General features: G+C 41.2%; 1 protein-coding gene across 7 annotated transcripts in view; it reads left to right on the forward strand.

Moving 5' to 3' along the window:
* rerea (arginine-glutamic acid dipeptide (RE) repeats a) overlaps positions 1–18884 on the forward strand; it is a 193788-nt gene that overhangs the window by 159126 nt on the left and 15778 nt on the right. For 5 of the 7 annotated variants that reach the window (XM_053643153.1, XM_053643152.1, XM_053643154.1 and 2 more), the window contains 5 exons: positions 4510–4558; positions 6112–6233; positions 6371–6470; positions 11504–11602; positions 17231–17311. In XM_053643153.1, coding sequence (XP_053499128.1) covers positions 4510–4558; positions 6112–6233; positions 6371–6470; positions 11504–11602; positions 17231–17311 — 451 coding nt within the window. Of the gene's footprint in view, positions 1–260; positions 455–4509; positions 4559–6111; positions 6234–6370; positions 6471–11503; positions 11603–17230; positions 17312–18884 lie in introns of those variants that run through there. The other 2 variants (XM_053643156.1, XM_053643155.1) reach the window with 2 other exon arrangements.

Here is an 18884-nt window from a genome sequence, read left to right on the forward strand (position 1 = left end):
GTCCAGCGCTGTTTGCTTTACTCTTTTATTTATTTATTTAGCCGGGTTTGTGTACCGCAGTGTGTGTTTAATAACGCGAGCTTTGTGTCTGTCGCCGTTGCTGTGCGGTTTGTTGTCGTCTTGCTGTCAAAACCGCTAATAAACGCTGTCTGTCATGTAGCGCCAGGCTAACACCGCCTTCATATCTCAGGAGCTTCGGCTCTTCTTTAAGGGAGGAAATACTAGACGCCTCGTTTACTATTTCTTTATTTTTTAAGAATAAACCGACAGCTGTTGACTTTTCACCGACGCCTCTCTGGCAGCACATGTTGAAAGTACTGTAACTTAACATGCCTTGTAGTTGAAGGAGGTCCGACCCGGGGCTGGAGTCCATTTTGCAGGGCTCGGAGTGTGTTTACAGACGTGGTGACATGGCGCAGGAACATTCTGGAACAAAGTGTACTCTTTCCCAGCAGTAAGTAGTGCTACTGTCTCTCAGGGGCTGAGGTAAATAAAGTTGAGACGCTCGCGCTATGTTATGTTATGACTGTGCTGCAGGCGTGCCGGGATTGGATGAGCTTGATGGAGGGGGCGGGGCCAGGCTTGATTGCCGTCCTCGTGCTCGAGTTAAATTATGCAGGATGCGCACTGCTTGTTGTGGCTCATCATGTGCCATAGGAGTTAGTGCATCTCAATACTGCTAGTTTATGCATGGCAGATTATTATAATAATAATAATTAAAAAAAAAGAACATGCTATCATATTAAAACTACGCCTTTACCATATTTTACCATCGCGCACCATAAACACCCTCACAACACTGACACAGCCATGACAGTGCTGCTCGGAGCCCTATACCTTCTATCCAGGCTGATAATATTCCACTTTATCCTGATGCCCTCGCGACATTAATTTGCACAAATGATTTTCACACTGTTGTTATATTGCGTTCCTTTATTTTGATGTAATATATGTAGAATTTCTTCTTATTTAATATACAAACATAGCTTGGTTGAGAACTGCACAGTTTTGTTATATTTTTTTGCAAAGACAAAGGTTGTAATGTTTGTAGTTATTTCCAGGATTAATATTTAAAATTAGCATTTCCTAATGATATGACAATAATATCGGCGCTCTATATACGATATGAGGCTATATTGACGTCCTCTGCGAGCTTCTGTTGCGAAGTTAAGCAAATCGGCATAAGCGTGATGATGCCGTATTTTAAGACCTGTGTTCATGTGCATCATCACTGTTTTGAGTCATCACTGGTGATTGCAGCATAAATTCAATGTACATCAGTGCATTGAATCATAAAATGTCAAATCCATCCTGATAGCAATGCAACAATTTCTCTGTAATCGATTGGAACATGTATGTTAATACGTGCGTGTGTTTGTGTGTGTCTATAATCTGCACTATAATTCTGGTAACGTTTTAGCCAGCTGTGTCCTTGTACTATCAGGTTGATTAAGTATAATGTCATATTTGACATTTTATTTACTTGGTACACACGACCTTCTTTCTGAGAGATATCTTATTCATGTTTTTTGGTCTAGACAGCTCAGAAATGGAATAAATGATAATTAATGACTTACTAATTACACTCATCTACCAGTGTGGGAGAGAGCAGCATTTATCCTCGGTGTGCTTTGTGCTAAATGTCAAAGTTAACGCACAGCATCTAATACCAGACTAACTGGCTGTGTTGCATGTATGTGGATTTACAAGGGAATGGCATGCATGGCTCTGATGATTAATAATAGCCAGCTTTTTCTCTCTCTCGCTCTCTCTTTCACACACACATGCACACACATACACACACAAACTCAACACCAAATAATTACACACACACAGCGCTGACCTGCTCAAATATGGGTTGTATAAATAAATGTCTTGTCATTTGAGGACACAGAGAAGAACGTAAAAAAAATGCAGTATGTTTATGCATGTACAGGTCCAGATGTCTGGCGGTGCACAGTTTGTAGCCTGAGATTGATTGATTTTATTTATTTTGTAGTCGGTACATTCTAGAAACAGGTAATGGCAGTGCAATATGACCTAGTTTTATGTTACATTGCTCAAAATGAAAAATTATTTTCTATGAGTGTTAGTATTCATGCACCTGTTGGAGTGTGCTGTAAAAGTCTCTGTGTGTGTGTGTGTGTGTGTGTGTATGTATGTATGTATGTATGTATGTGTGTAATATATATATATATATATATATATATATATATATATATATATATATATATATATATATATATATATATATATATAAATGTGTGTGTGTATATGTATATGTGTGTGTGTATATATATATATATATATATATATATATATATATATATATATATATATATATAATGTGTGTGTGTATATGTATGTGTGTGTGTGTGTATATATATATATATATATATATATATATATATATATATATATATATATATATATATATATATATATATATGAAAACGTTTTCGAAGTCATTTATAAAGTAACTAGGCGCATGTTTAATTTCAGCATGCTACTCTGATTACTGTCTAAAGTAGACAGTGTTTAATAATTCGGTGTTGAGTTAATGTTTGTGTGTTAGTACAGCAACAAGCAGCTGCTCACAGGAGTGGAATGATTTACTGCCGTGATTATTTTTCTGCCGTCTGCTCTGTTATAAGAGCTCCTACAGCTTATTTGCTTCAGCTTGAGTTTGAACTTGAACTGTAGATTGTTATTGGAACCGAATGGCGCGAGCGTGTCTCGTACAGCGACACATGGCTGCCCGGGGGTCACGTTCCCCTGCTCAAGTGATCAGCGCCGCGCTGCTCAGGCCTGCCTTCAGTGCCAAGGCTGCAGCACAATGTTCTGGAGAGTGGTTTCTCTGCTGCACCGCTTAAATAAATATTCTCCACCTAAACTTACTGTCTGTACTCGCCTTGCATTTCATTTTCTTATGGTGCAGTTCTAATTTAAAAGCATCTTAAAATGAGGGACACTTAATCCTTGGACTAATCCCACAGTCGAGTGTTTGTAGGCATGTAGGTTTCTCTGCGCCCTTTGCGTCTGTCTGCAGTATACGTTTTCATGCGGCATTCCTTCAGTTGACAGTGCTTATGTTTTTTCTCAGAATTTAGTGTTTGGGGCTGGAGGAGGAATGAGTGGTGTAGCGTGTGTTTATGAAACAGGCGTGAAAGGAAGGCTGTGATTTGAGGCTTTGAGCTGCTACCAGAGGTCTCAACACACACACACACGCACACACAAACCCCACATCTTGGCGTTCCAAGCAGTTTCGCAGAGATGATGGAGGGCGCTCCGCTCCGGACGCAAATCACACTGACAGTTTCTGGGCGCACACTGCGGACGGCGATATGAAAATCGGCGCCGTTGCCCTGGCAACGGAAGGGGGGAATGCTTTTCGAGAGGAACATCTTGTCATTTTCTTTAATCCACTGCAGCTGGAGATCGGAACACTATTATTAAATTGTGGTTGCCATAGTTACTGGAGGGGGGCTTTGTAACAGCAGTCATTTCAGGGTCCCTCTCCCATCGTATGGTCTGGCCTTTCGGGGGCCGTTTGTACTGTACCTCTGCATGAACAATGAGGCCCATCATCCCCTGCTTCTCACCGCCTTTGTCCTTTTGTTTAGCGTTACTGCTTCCAGTCCGTATCGTCCCCTCATGGTGCCTGTCGTACAATATTACATTAATCTGGAACAGCTGTATGTATCAATGCAGTCATCTGATGCTAATTTTCAGTGTGTTTTTCTATTCATGAGTCGTACGCCTTTGTGATGTTTGTTACATCACTTGTACTACTCACGTTCTGGATGATAGGAAAGTGGAAAATCAGTCAAAATGGCTTTAGTACAATGAGCTTTTTGCTTTTATCTAAGGGTAAACAGTTAATGAATAAAATATCATTTGGCTTTCTCAGTTAAAAACACATTAGTGTCGGCAGTGTTGCTGAGATGAGCTCATATAAAATGGTCATATAAAGTCATATAATTTGGCTAGCATCATGTAATATTATTTACAAGTCCTAGCTTAATACTCCCTGCATATTATCCTTACAGTATAACGAATAGGAAAGGTAAGTAATTACGAAAAAAGAACGAGGCATAAAATGTAAGTCTGGAGCCACTTAAGAGTTTTGGGAGTTGAAGGGACTTTAATTATTTGCCCCAGCCCCTTATTCATATGGTTTGTTTTTTATAATCTGTCAGAACAATCACAGATAGATGTGACAGTTTTCTTATAAATGGCATTAGATAGTCTGAGGCATTACACTATGACATCTGACTGAGTCTGATTGTAGTTTAGCATAAAATTATGTACAGTTAATATGGAGATCAGATTCATATATCCTGAATGTAATCGTATCATGTGCATGTATAAAATGTAGACTGTGTTGACGTTGACGGTGGGATTTCAGGAGTAAAAAAATTATTGTTGCTCTCATATTCACTATTTTTCAGCCCTATTTTTTTTTTATTGTTGTCTGAACTTTTTTTTGTTTGTTTGGTTTTTTTGCAGGCGATTAAACAGCACCCAAGGGGAGATTCGAGTAGGTCCCAGTCACCAGGTTTGTTTATTCCTGCCCTCTTACACTATTAAAGATGTCCCCTTAAACCTGTTCTGACCCACTAAATCATGCACATCCATATAGACTAGTGCAGTCTTGTATGTATGTTTCTTGGTTTATTGTAACTTGACTGACAAGCGCAGCTGTTCATAAAGGGTTAATGTGGATGAATTTCACACACTTTCTGCCTGGGTTAGGGTGGGCTTGACAGATGCACAGATTTTGCTTCAGCGGTCCGAAATCAAAAGCTGAAAGAGAACGAGGTTGCAAGGGAAAATGGCCGACGAAGAAAAATACGGAACATCACCAGCAATTACTGTCATCACTTTTATAGAGCATTTTGTCTCTGACATACTACATCAGAGGGTTCTCATGTGGAACGATTACAGCAGTATGTCCCTTCTTAAAAGCCTTCGAATGGACTACACGATGGGAAAGGAGTCGAGAGAAATGCACCGGTGCGTGGATTCCGAGCAGTCCGTTTAACCGACGCAATTTAAGATATCCTTCAATAAGGAAATGAGATCACGCAAACAGTAATTGCGCCAATGGGAAATAAATGACACATTGAAAAAAAAATCATTCAAGTGTTGAGCCTCTTCTGTTAAAATTGCACTTCTCTATTCCAAATGGGCTTAATTAAGACTTGAGACAGGGAGTTTAGGGTCATTATGAGCACTGCTCACTTGTTAATGTTGTAATAAAACCTTGTTTGATTACCATGGTGTCATCGTTCTTGATGTATTCGTATAACTGCTGGTAAATGAATAGATGGTTTTGGGGGTTTTGTTGGTTAAGTTCCATTGCGGGGTCAAAGTGGAAGCATGAGGAAATTAAATCAAATACATCCTGAATTCAGTGTTTTCTACAGGATGAAGATATTAGTCATATCTTCTGGTGGTAAAATGTTTTCCCTGTGCAAAATAGAATGTCTTGATGTCTTATGTGGACACATACAGTGACAAATTAAAGGAAAATCCAGCATAAAGCTCGCATTCTTTGGTCCACTTGTCACCTTAGCGCAAGAGGTCATTGGAAATGAATACAAAGTTCTTCTGACCTTTATACTAAGATGATGGGTGGGGTTTCCTACAGGATGACTCCGCCCCCATACACGGGGCACAAGGCCTCACGGAATGGTTCGATAAGTATAAAATGATGTAAATCATTTGCGCTTGCCTTTGCCGCAGCAACCAGATCTCAACCCAGCTGAACAATTATGGGAGATTTTGTAGTGATGACACAGCATCCTCCACCGTTATCTGTAAAAACACCAGTTTAAGGACCATGTTTAGGAAGAATGGTGAAGAGTACCGTTCATGAGACTTGAGAATCTGTGCACCGGGGTATTGAAGCTGTTCTGGCAGCTGCTAAGACCTTACTAAAACACTTTGGCGGCCTAAATCATTCAGTCGCAGGTTTTAAAATCATTCAGCACTAATCATTTACCCATCTACTAGCCACATAGGGACCACACTTGGAAATCGATATTTAGTGCTAGCTGCTTGTGCTTTTTGTGGTTTGTTTGTAATACTGTCTCGATGATTTAATAGGCCAAGCTCCCAGAGCTGCAGCCTTTCCCCTCTCCCGGAGGCCAAGTGACTGAAAATGAGGAGCTGGTCTGGATGCCGGGGGTCAACGACTGTGACCTGCTCATGTACCTGCGGGCAGCCAGGTGAGTTCACGCAGTCCTGCCATACCCATAAATTAAAAACAATCTAACTGCTTTAAAGGCTAAAATGGTGCTCAGGCATGTATTTATTTAAGCTATATAGCTTGTGTCTAGCTGTTAATAAATTTTTGTGTGTGCAGGAGCATGGCAGCATTTGCAGGGATGTGTGACGGAGGCTCAACGGAGGACGGCTGCCTGGCTGCCTCACGCGATGACACTACACTCAATGCATTAAACACAGTAAGGCGATCCTTTCACACGCACCAAAATAAATGATGTTTGTTAGCAAATGTATCGGCTTGTTGTGTTTTTATAAAAATTCATAAACTGTTCCAGTTCTTGTTAAAAGTCATCAGTAACCAAGGCAACCCACATAAATATCTGAATGATGAGTTCTGCTTTATTAACTCCACATATTAGCAGTTCTCCTGCAAAGCGCAGACGGATTTATTGTTAATTGCTTTTAGCATGTTGGACGCAATAAAAAGAAGAACCAGGCAAGGGAATTCGTTTCTCTCTCTCTCTTTTTTCCCCCCTTAATATAACAGCCCAAACATAACCGAGTGTTGGAATTGGTCTGCTCATAAATTTAATCCGCTGTCAGCAAGATTCTGCTTTTTTATGAGGTATAAAAAGCATAACTGGTAATCTGTCAGTGGAATGGCCAGGGACGGTATTGTGGCTCGGTCTGTTTATGGGTTATGTGGATGATGAATGCATTTCGCTTTGCGCTGCGCAACAAGTCTCTAGTAACGATGCGCGAACAAAGCACAGCATTGTATTCTGACCCAAACGACCCGGTTTCACTATAATGTCAGGAAAAAGGAATCACAGCATCATTGACGTTATCAATGGTCAGATGCATATTTCCTCTTGCTCGTTAAATATTTTACTGATTAGAAATGTAGCTTTCCTTTCCCATATGAGATAATTGATTGCTCTGTATCTTAGATTTCCTTTTATAGTGTTAAATACGTTATATACAGCACGGTTTGCTGATTTTTCTACTCGGACACTAAACCTGGTAATGAACTTGTTAGTTGAATTTAAATGTGTGGGGAAACCAATAGACTTAGACCCCACCCCTGCAGGACTGGATTTGGGCTCCTCTGGCCTATGTCTTCTTCAGACTTTGTGCAGTTGATGTATTTCACCACAAGGGTGCGCATATGAAAACCTACTGTTACAATCGTAGAAGGGATAAAATAAGCTATCGATGGACGTTACAAGCGATTGTGCTTGATTTTCTATGAAATGTATATTTAAGAACTATAAGTAGCTCTTACAGCAAATACTGTACCTGAAGCATAGGGAAATAAAAAGAACTTTTAGATAATTAGGAAATGAGATGAATAGTGTCTTAATTCATGTTGACCAGAGAACAACCCCTGTTCAGTGTGTTGTATGTTTGGAAACCACAGGCCACCAGAAGCAGAAACGTAGGTGTCATAATAGTGGGAAGATTAGAGTGGCAGAAAGTTTAGGACACACTACTCCTATGTAACTCGACTCTCCAGTTCTTTTTTCCCCCTCAACATTCATTTATTTGTAAAGCTGCTTTATATAATATATTTAAAGCATATGAACACATTTCTGTCTGCGAGCGGAATCTCGGTTTTTTGATGCATTAATTACTTACAGGCTGCAATTCCTGCCTCATCGTCAGTTTAATATTCTAAATTAGTCCCAACATATTGTTTTATTACCATTTCAGTGTTTCTCACAATTTGACTGAGGGGGAAGATCATCCAGGAAAACACAAAGGCAGTAATCAGGCTAATCCGATTAGCTCGGGTTAGGAAAGCCGTAATGTGTCCATCAGAGGAGTGGTGTCGTAGGGATAAGACCACAGGCATCAGGGAAGAGTCATTTTCTCTGCCATTAAGCTTTTGAGAGGGAAGTGTTTAAGAAAATGGTGTTCGCAGGACTGTGTGTCCAAACTGGAGTCATTACTGCACAGTATTTTGCTTACGGAGTCTAATCGTTAATGGTAATGGCTCACATCCCGCTCATTATTTCATCTAGTGTACAATTACACTTTGTGGCCTGGGATAATCAAAGTCTGCCTTTTTATACTTCGTAATAATCCAGTCACTGACTCTGAGAATGGTTTGCTTTTGGAATTCTACTCCACTTTTTTCCCTCTAATCCTTATCCTGACTTTCCACAGCTGGGCTCTGACGATTTAAAAAAAAAAAAAAAGTGGGGGGGAGCAATTTGTCCTGGACAATTAGGTGTCCACTAGCAGAGACGCAGTGAAATAAGATGTCCCTGGCAGGCCTCATGTGTAATAGCAGATGAAGACAAATTGTAGAAAATCCCTCTGCTGTTTCCCCACATTTGCTAGCTTTTTCCAGAAACGCCCACAAGCTATCGAGCACATGTAGCACAGCTCTGCTTTAGGAAAGACCCACATGCTCAGGATGGAATGTGCTCACCTTTCTTCAAATGAACACACACTTGTTACGCTACAGTGGACTGTAATAGCACTGAACAACTGATAGCTAACGCTACCCTCACACGCTCCACGACTCATGATGCATGATGATAATTCCTCTTCCCAAACAAAACCGAACACACAGGAGGGCGTAAACCAACGAACTCAAAATGCAGTAAACATGGCATTTCCATTTGGACCGAGGAGGGGAGAGCGGAGTATTAATGCTGTCTGCGGTTCACTGTTTCTTGACCTTTCCCCCCTCTTCATTTGCAATTCCAATGTGTTTTCGGAAAGAACTCTCTCAGCCTGATACCTGCCCGCCTTTGACAGGCTATTTTGTTTCAGCCTTGGATGTAATGATTTTTGATATTGGCTCCAAATTTGTGCATTGGCCATGGCAATAAGAGAATGAAAATTGTGCCAGGATTTTTTTCCCCCTCCTCAAAGCCATGAGAATTATTGCCAGAATTGAATAATGCAAGATAATATAGCTGTAGAAGCTGTACAAGCAAGGGAATGAACACTTGAGCTATTTGCTTTTGCCTTTACATTATTTTACATTATACCACAAATCTGTTGGGACTCTCAGAACTGATTGGTCAGAAGGTGGTGATTTAATTTTCTGTAACAGCAGCTCTGAGAGCCCTGCCGGTTATAATTCAAGTCAGAGGCTTATATTAATATACTCATTCTAATATGTTATCATTTCTATAGTAACAACTCCCTCACAGGGACTTTGTACAGTGGATGCTCCACATGAGCTTATAATAAAAAATGTTATTTAACAAAGAAAACTTCTATCAGCAGTCTCCAGTGTCAGAGCTTTGTAATAATCTTATTAGTTTCAAGAGAGACATTAATAAGAGAGGCTATTGAGGGATCAACATTTTATAGCCACTATACCATAAGCAATATCAGGAACTAACTTTTCTCATAGAGCATTAATCATGGCTATAAATAGGAACTCTTTGTGACATGTTGTATATGAGAATAATAAACTTCTGGATGTCAACAGTAACTCCAATTTGTGTCACATCATTGATTATTTTCCTATAAGAGCATGCCCTTTTGTGTTTTATTCTTTACCTATTATTACATGGTTTTCCTTTCCATAGAAAGGCTTAGGTGCAGCACCTAAGTGTTTTTGCAGAGCACCATAAGCCAAATGAACCTAAAAAAAAGTTTTCGGTTAATGGTTGAAAACAACACGAAATAACTTTTTTAAAATTTCCTTCAAATAATTTCAAACCCCTAACCACCACACCCCCGGAACCCAGACAGCACCTATGCCCTCTGAAAACCTAGGACTGGAGGTCCGCGGGTCCTTAAAAAGCCTTAAGATATCTTAAATTCACATTTCAAAGGTCTTAAAAATGCAACTGAACTGACGTCGTAAAGAAGATTTAGATGTTATTTTGTGTCGTTGCTGAGTGAGATGGTAACGCCGTGTGACTGTGTTGCACTCAGAGTGTGTGAGCGGCTCATCAGTGTTTTAAAGCGGCTCGGTTCACAGTAACTGCCGCTCCACACCAACTTCATCTCTGTCTGTGCTGTGAGTTTCAGTCGCTTATAACACAACACGCACCACATTCCCTTTGTTTTAACGTTAGCGTAATCGCAAACATTTTTGTGGGCAGAGGTTTACAGCATTTCACCCGATTGGTAATGAGAAGTAAATTTAATAAAAGTGTTGCCATCTAAAAGGAGGTCTTCCTGCGGTTTGCCGCCAAAATAAAAGCCACACAGTCTAACGCATAAAAGTCAGTTAAGTCAGAAATGTATTATTATTTGTACCCCAAATAATTTATTATTATTATTAATAAGTATTATTCAGTGCAATAGTAATTTTACAAAAAGCACAGTTTTATATATATAGAGAGAGTGTGTGTGTGTATGTATGTATGTATATATATATATATATATATATATATATATATATATATATATATATATATATATATATATATATATATATAATATACACACACACACACACACACACACACGTGTGTGTGTGTGTACAAAAATGTATGTACATTTATAACACTGCTTGTTGCATTACCCTGGCATTAAATTACAAATAATGAGTAGTAAACACTGCTGTAATACAATAAGGATATTTGGTACAGTCGCTCATCTGCCTCTATAGAAGTTTAATTCAATTCAATTTTATTTGTATAGCGCTATTAACAGTGGGCATTGTCTTAAAGCAGCTTTACAGAAACATAAACACAGGATACAGATTTTAAGTCTGTGAATTTTACCCTGCTATAGTTTACTTAAACCCAGAAATGGATGTATTTACATGAACACAGTCCATTATCGCTGATGTATCGTGTAGCATGGTGCAGGTCTTACATTTTTTTTTTAAATGTCTTGAATATGGTATTAAAAAGTATAAAATTTGAAGTGCTGGTACCTGCAGATACCCTGTAGGGAAAACCGTGTATTATACAGATATTTGTGTATTGTAATGTGTATCAAAACTCCCAGATATAGAATTAGCCTAAATGTGAGTATGTATATGTATTCCCTTTTTTTTTTTTTTTTTTTTTTTTTTTTTTTTTTTTAAGTGAAGTTTGATAAAGGGTTACCTACAGGAAGTTTAGTTCCAGTTATTGGAGTAGGATGTGTCCTGCTCAGTGCTTCATGGCTTTTGCATTTCCACCCCAGCTGTCCAAACTCCATCACTCTGACACACTTATGGAAAGTCAATCATAGACATTCCATGACCTCTTTCCTTCAGAACTAAGCAAGAGATATTAAAGCAGCATATTTAATAAAGAGCAGGTGTTTCTGAGTAAAAGTCCTAATCGCGTCCTCTTTCTTGCAGCTTCACGAGAGCAGCTACGATGCCGGGAAAGCACTGCAGCGTCTGGTGAAGAAGCCCGTCCCCAAACTAATTGAGAAGTGCTGGTCCGAGGACGAAGTGGTAAGAGATTAGGTCATTTTCTAAAGTCCCTTAGAACATGGCAGCTGCAGCCTGTTTACAGAGGGCAGAGAACAGTAAAGTACTTTAGTTGAAATTGTTGTCCTCAGTGCTATGGAGCCTGAGAGCTGGGAAAATTTTTGCTCTAAGGCATTTCTTGAGGCTGGTAATAACTTTTTAATTTTTTTTGAAGCCACTCCAGCCTTGTGTGTTTTAAAGGCTCTGTTACATGTGGTTCTGCGTCCACACCCAATGTTACTGAGTCACTTCATTCATAAAGAAGGCCTGAAATACCCTCGCTCCTCTCCCCCGCTTGTGAAAGTATAGGAGGATCTTGTTAAAAAAAAAAAAAGTGTCTTTCTAGTCACAGGGAAAGTACCTAAACTTTTCTTTGTCACTGAGGGTGGATTTAGACTCGAGCTGCCTAAGATGTGGGTTTTATTCACAGTCAAGTTATAATGAATGTGAGTTAATAAGTTTGCTGATTAAACACGATGGAGACGTTTCCAAGCAGTGAAACCGATTAGCTTTTCTTTTTTTTTTTTTCTTTTTTCCATTTCACAGGTGCTTTATAAAACTGTCATGCATGCAGGTATGTTATTAGGAGCTTGCGATTAAGTCCAATGGATAACTTCTTATCTTAATACTTGTAACAGTTCTTCCATCCTCTCTTTGGGCAGAGTGTGGGAAAAAAGTTGGGGTCATTTCCTAGTGCCAGCAAGTTCATTCAAAAGAATCACTGTCTTTGCGCTGTTCCGTGTTGCTTGAGACCCGAGCGTTTCAGAGTGCACCATAAACAGGGTTTGTGAGAAGTGAAGCGTGTAACAGTCTGTCTCGGATGAATAATACAGGGAGTAAATGAATAGTGTATGAGAGGTGGCCTCGATTACTTCACCGTCGGTCTTTTATGCGTGTGTGTTTGCGTGTGCATTCTGGCCTCGATTACTTCACCGTCGGTCTTTTATGCGTGTGTGTTTGCGTGTGTGTTTGCGTGTGCATTCTGCCGAAGGGAGTTAGAGACAGGAGGCCGGAGCCACATCTCATACACACACCACCTCCCCACTGCCACAAAGCCAAGGACACCACTCCCACTGATCTGATTTCAAGTTGTGCCTTTGCAGCTCCGAGAGCCTGGAGGGACAGGTGTAAATGTAGCCCTGACCTTGGCACTCATACCAGCCCTGCCTGCTGCTACTCATTTATTTATTATCAGCCCCCTCTTTCTCTTCACTCCCCAGCTCTGTTTCATGAGTGTTCTCTCTCTCTCTCACACACACACACACAAACACACACACACTGCCCTCAGGACTCAGGCCTCATTATTCCACCACTCCTTTTTGAAATGTGAATAAAAGTGACAGTGACTGGCTCTGAAATGACAGAATTGCCCCCTCTTCAGGGTCACCTTTCACCACTCTCTCTCTCTCTCTCTCTCTCTCTCTCTCTCTCTCTCTCTCCACCCCCTTGAGCTAGCGAGCAGCTTCCGTTTCTCTAAACTCTGCCTCTCTTTTCCAGGCTACCCATCAAGCAGGATTAGTTTGCATTCTCCAATATCTTTCTGTAACCAAGTTAAATATGGCTCCCTATACCCAATAGCACCCTGTAAACCTACAATTTTAGTCATCATTATTACATGGCCTATTTCCTGTAATGTGTGTTTTTTTGTTCAGTCCAAGTCGTCCTCGTTTACCCAACAAATGCAGTGGAATTTTTCCGGAGGAAGTGCACAAGCTGGCATGGCGGCTGTCCTGTCGTTGCACTCGTCCTGAAATCTGAGCCTCTGCCCACTCCATAGTCCTGCTGTGTGTTATCACACTGCTTGTCAGGCGGTGATGAATGGCGGTGTGAGGTCTTAGATAGCTCAAGTGCCCTGTGAGGCGGCAGGCAGCGCCATCATCGTGGCCCCCCTGTGGTGAGAACGTGGATCTGCACATCCTGCTCACCAAAAACCCCCCGAAAAACCCCCCAAACTCCACCCCAGTCTCTGGTGATGGACTAGAGAAAGAGGGTGGACAGCTTGAGAGAGAGAGAGATTGTGGGTGCGTGTTTTTAAATTGCAGGCACAATCACAATCTCAGAACACTTTCCTATGGCCTGTGAAAGTGCCCACCCACCCTGAAGTTAATTTAGCCTTTTTCCAAGAGGTGTTTTCTCTCCCTCACACTCCCTCAAGGCAGGTTTTGTTTGTGCTGTGATAGCCAGATTTGGAGAGTTTTTAATAGCACTTTGAGTTAGGCAGGGCAGGAAGGGCATCCTACCATGTTTCCTGTCACCTTTGCTTTTACACAGAAGCTGCTTTTGCTGAGTTGTTGCATATTTATACACTGTGCACAAACGCATGCTCTGTGACTGAGCCACATGATCTGTTTCTGCTCTGAAGTGGTATCGTACCCAACCTGATTAATGTGATTGTTTCAGCAGGTTTAGTAGGTTGTGCTCTTTTTCTGTTGTGGTTGCTTTATTATATAAGGTTCAAATTGGCAGGATGTGGGCTGTCTTATGTTTGCTTTTGTGGTCGTTTTGTGTGCACGGATGTCATCTTTGTCACGTTTTCTCTCGTGACACTTCATGTTTTTGTCTAAATTTATCCTGCAGTCTTTCCACCTTGGCATAGTAGGTCAGCCTTTGCGAAAGGTCAAGTGTTGATTTCACAAGCCTGCTGTGTATTTAGACAGAGCTCACTTAAAGAGGCCACCACCGCTGCCATGCATTTGAAGCACGCTCATCTTTATCTTTGACATCATCTTTTTTTTTGTAAACACTTGTATCATTCTGTAAACGCTCGTACGAACCGGTTTTTCCGCTTCCAACTATTATTGTTTAAGCCGGAAGTGTGCTCGAGTCACAACGGCCTTTTTACTTTCTCCGTGATCTTTCTTTTACAATGGTGTACTGTTGAACAGCGAGAGAAAGGGAGGGTGTGTGAAGCAAAACCGGAGGGGGCGGGCTGGGGGTGAAGGGGGGGTAAGCCAGCTCTCTGGAACAATTTATGAAAAAAAAAAAAAAAAAGAAGCAGCCTGTTGTTTCAGCAGAATGTGCGCCTGGCGATTTGGTAACCCTCCTCCTTCCCTCGCTCCCTTTACTCCCCCTCCCTCCGGCTCTCCCCCATCAGCCCCGCCTCCTTTCTGCCTGGTCGCCTAGCAACCCAGGGCTGGAGCACTAGTGGCAGGGCCAGAGCGATTCAGCGAGCAGATTGGAGGATGATTTATTAGCTGGGCTCAGAGAGCAGCGAGCCCAGGCAGCTGAAATGGAGCCTTAAAACGGAGCCGACGTGCGGAGCACAGAGCTCGAAACGGAGAGAGCGAGAAAATGATAAAGTGGCGCGCTCAGCTCCCGCAGACACCCAAGCGGTGTAAATGCTACAGTAGGCATAACGTAATTACGGCGACACAATCAGGCCAGCAACAATGCACGCATGCAGGCCTGGCAGGTGTAATTGGTTTTGGCCCACCGGTCAGGAACTGAGACCCTGGCAGATTCTCTGTTAACGTGTTTAACAAAATACCAAGGGACAGACCTGCGACCTGTACGCCGCTGTTTTAGGGCCTCGTTAACACACGAGGATGTCAGGTTCCTACATGTATTAGAGCTGTTTATCCTGCTCCTATTGGTCCAACTCTGTTTGCCAGTTGTTGTGCCAGATGTTAACCAGGCTTTTGGTAGAAGAGGCACAATGGAGCAGTACACCTGGGACGCCACACACTGAATATCACTTCCTCATTTGTGCCTCATTTTTTTTAATGCTGTTACGGTAAGGCAAACCTTAAAAAGGCTGCTTTGTTGTTTGTAAATATTTTTTTAAACATATATTATTTTTTTCATTACAAGATGAAACCTCCGGTCTCGAACACTGCTCCACCTACTGGTTAATCCACTGCACCTCGCACCACAACAGATCGATTAAATATTTACTTTCTGACACTGACTGTTTTTTCCCCCCATGCGAGTCTGAGCCTGTTAATCTGTTTCCACTTTTAGAAATGCCAAGGCGAGGGGGAAAAAAACAGATTTGATGGCGCTTGTATTTTTAATTCGCTGAATTAGCTTTTTTGTTATCTCATAAGAGATGCAATTTGGTGCGAGGTTTAAGAGAACTTTGAAGGGGAAATATTGTAAAGAGTGTCCTTGGAAAAAGAAATGCCCCCACCCTGCCACAGATTGTTCTTTTAAAAGCCATGTGTAAACACTTCCCTTGTTACATAATCACCACATACTGTATGTGCTAACAGGCAATGGGAGCTCCATGTCTGGTTTTCTTGGTGGCTTGTCTCCATTTATTCATTTCCTGAACCTTTCTGCGCACGCACACACACACAGACCACTCCAGTCTTCTTCCTTTCTTGCGTTTTTGCTCAGGTGCTGTCTTTCTTGATGTGCTTCGAGTACATTTAATAAACCGTCCAGGCTCTCTCGCTCGCTCTCTCTCTCTCTCTCTCTCTCTCTCTCTCTCTTCCTGAAAGGCAGTACTGAGGGGGTTGGGGTACTAATGAGAAAGGCAGATGTGAAACTGCAGGGCTAATACACATGCCCAAACACACACATAAAGGCAGCTCGAGCAGTGGGATTGCGCTCAGAGGCCCGTTTGAGTGACAGAGAGCCACCATGCCGCGCAGGACTCCACTCCATGTTTTACACGCTGCCGCCAAACAGAGGCTCCCTAGCAGAAAGATCACATGTAAAGCCTTCCCCTTTGTAGTGGAGGAGCAGAGAGTGACAAGCTATTTCTTGCTCATAAAAAAGCGTCGCACCTTTGGGGACTTTGTGGATTTGCGCCTCAGATTTTCCTCTACCTGCGATTGGACTTAGTGAATTGGAGCGTGCTCCGAGCGGACTTGAGCAGCTTTTATTCGTTGCCGTTAGTTGGTGGAAAGCATTGGCCGAGATTACTGTGGAGCGGGGCTCGTCTCTGGAACAAGAAAGTAAATCTGCTGCTTGTCTGGTTCGTTGGTTATGAATGTTTTCTGCCTTCGCTTGTTTATGGCTCTCAGTCTGTGGCATTTAAAGGAATAGAAATGCGTTTAGACCAAAGAGAATCTTCTTTTGTATTTAACTAGCTGTTGTAATTACACCGAGTGATGTTTATTAGCCAGCACTTTAACTGTTTTTTTTTCCTCTTCATGTAAAGATTAGACGTTTTTAAACCTGCTAAAATAAAAAAATAACAAGTCGTTTTCTGTGATTTTATGTAGGTGAGCATATTTTTTTTTAACTTCTCACCGCAACTGAGCTCCTCTTTGATGTGTAACTGTGAGAATTGCTCGATCAGGAAAGGCATGTGGAGATTCTCCGTAACTTACTGAAGTTCACTTTTGAACTTCAGACGCCTCCGGTGTGCAGTTAGCGGTTTGTTTCACTCTGTTTCCGATGAAATTGCCTTCACGTTTGCTCATTATTGTGGATACGTTTGAGTTCTCGTTCCTGTTTTTGCTGTCATTTTCCTTTTTTTCTACACCCCCCCCCCCCCCCCCCCCCCCCCCGCGCGCTTACCTTTTGCTCTTAAGCCTCAGAGAACCAGCTATCAAGATATTTTCTTCTGTTTACAGTATAAGGTATTTGTGTACACATGGAAAACGGTTATCTGATTTCCCGTCTCCTTTTTGTGTGTTTTTTTTTTTCTTTTTGGACAAACAGAAACGGTTCATAAAAGGACTGAGACAGTACGGCAAAAACTTCTTCAGGATTCGGAAAGAGCTGCTACCAAACAAGGAAACGGTATGTCATTATCTTTTACTTGAAAAGCATTTTTTTTCCCTTCTTAGTCCTTTAAATGAAGTTGCTTTTGCTTTTGTTGTCTTTTTTTTCCCCCCTCCTCCTTTCTTATATTTACAAGAGACACGCTGAAGTCAGATCACGCTGAACCCGGTCGAGTGAAAGAAATGAGATACACGTAGCTCACAGATGGACATGGTGTATGAATATTAGATTTAACAGTAAGCATATTAGGTTGTTGGATGGATTCCCGAGAAACAGTGAACACTGTGTTTGCAATGAAAACAGAACGATGACTGTTTATGCAGTGCTGCTGAGGAAGTCACTTTTTATATCTGTGCCTCACAACTGATAGCTTCACAGTTCTGCTCAGTTTATGACCATCTCCTTCCTCCGCTTCACGAGTCACAGTTTGCATTAAAAAAAAAAAGCACGATGTTAACTTTAACTGTTAGATTTGTTTGAAGTAATGCAGGCGTTGTGAGTTTGAGAGCTGTATTCACCCAAACGCTTTGCTTAGTAAAATATTAAACTAGTGCTATTTTACATTTTCCGAGTGCTAGTGTTTAGTCAGCGTTGCAGCATTTGCATAGCTAAAACAAGTCGAACTTGGTTCTAGAATAAACACTGTTTAATCACTTTTCTCGCTTAAAAAGTTTCAACTTGTTGTGCAGTTCACCGTTGATATCAAATGTGTGATTGGAGGCTGTATTAATCTGACTGACAGATTAATTGCACCGGGATTACAGAAGATTTAGGTACACAGACGTTGAACCTGAGGAATGTGTTGTGGTTGACGGTAGGCTTGATCTTCATTAAGGCATATACATCATGTACATCATAGCTTGCGTTTGTTGGCATGTCATTTTAACTAATTCGCCAATTGACAGACGTAATCCTGCACTCAAGTTGCGAGTCAGTGAGTCTTTTTATCAGCTTACACGATACGTCACTTTGTGTATAAGCTCAAATCTTGTACAGTCACTTAACAATGTATCAGACAGCGTTTCTAGAAAGATCTCCTTTTTATTAGCTCTCATGCCTCTAGCACAGTTTGAGAGAAATCCATGTTGGCTCTGACATAAACCACGTTTGTCATTTAAAGGTCAGCTGTTTGCCTTCTCCGTCTCGCCGTCTTTCTGCTACCCGTCTACCACGAGCATCTAAAAATGCATGTTAGCGTATAGATTTAACAAGGGCGATTAGGCATTAAAGAAAATCCTGGGTACAAAAGGAACCAGCGCTGAGGTGTCGAGCTCGGAGCAAATAAATATTAACCAAGGGAGTGTTGACACAAGCGAATATATGTTTGACTTAGAGTAACAGTTCAGCTTCATGTTCATATTCATTACTTGTTATTGCTGTGTTTACTCAGTGTGGCACAGAGAGAGAGGCATTGTTCTGTAATTAATGTCTGCTAATCATAGAGTTAGGATTTTATCAGAAGGTCATTACGCAATTACAGGATTCTAAATAGGTGACCCAAACCTGACACATTAGATAATTTGTTAACAGTGGTGGCTGTTGCTTATATTATTTCTCATCTTGATTAACCCATGAGTAAGATGGCTGTAAT

This window comes from Ictalurus furcatus, chromosome 15, assembly GCF_023375685.1.
Source record: "Ictalurus furcatus strain D&B chromosome 15, Billie_1.0, whole genome shotgun sequence".
Lineage (NCBI taxonomy): Eukaryota > Metazoa > Chordata > Actinopteri > Siluriformes > Ictaluridae > Ictalurus > Ictalurus furcatus.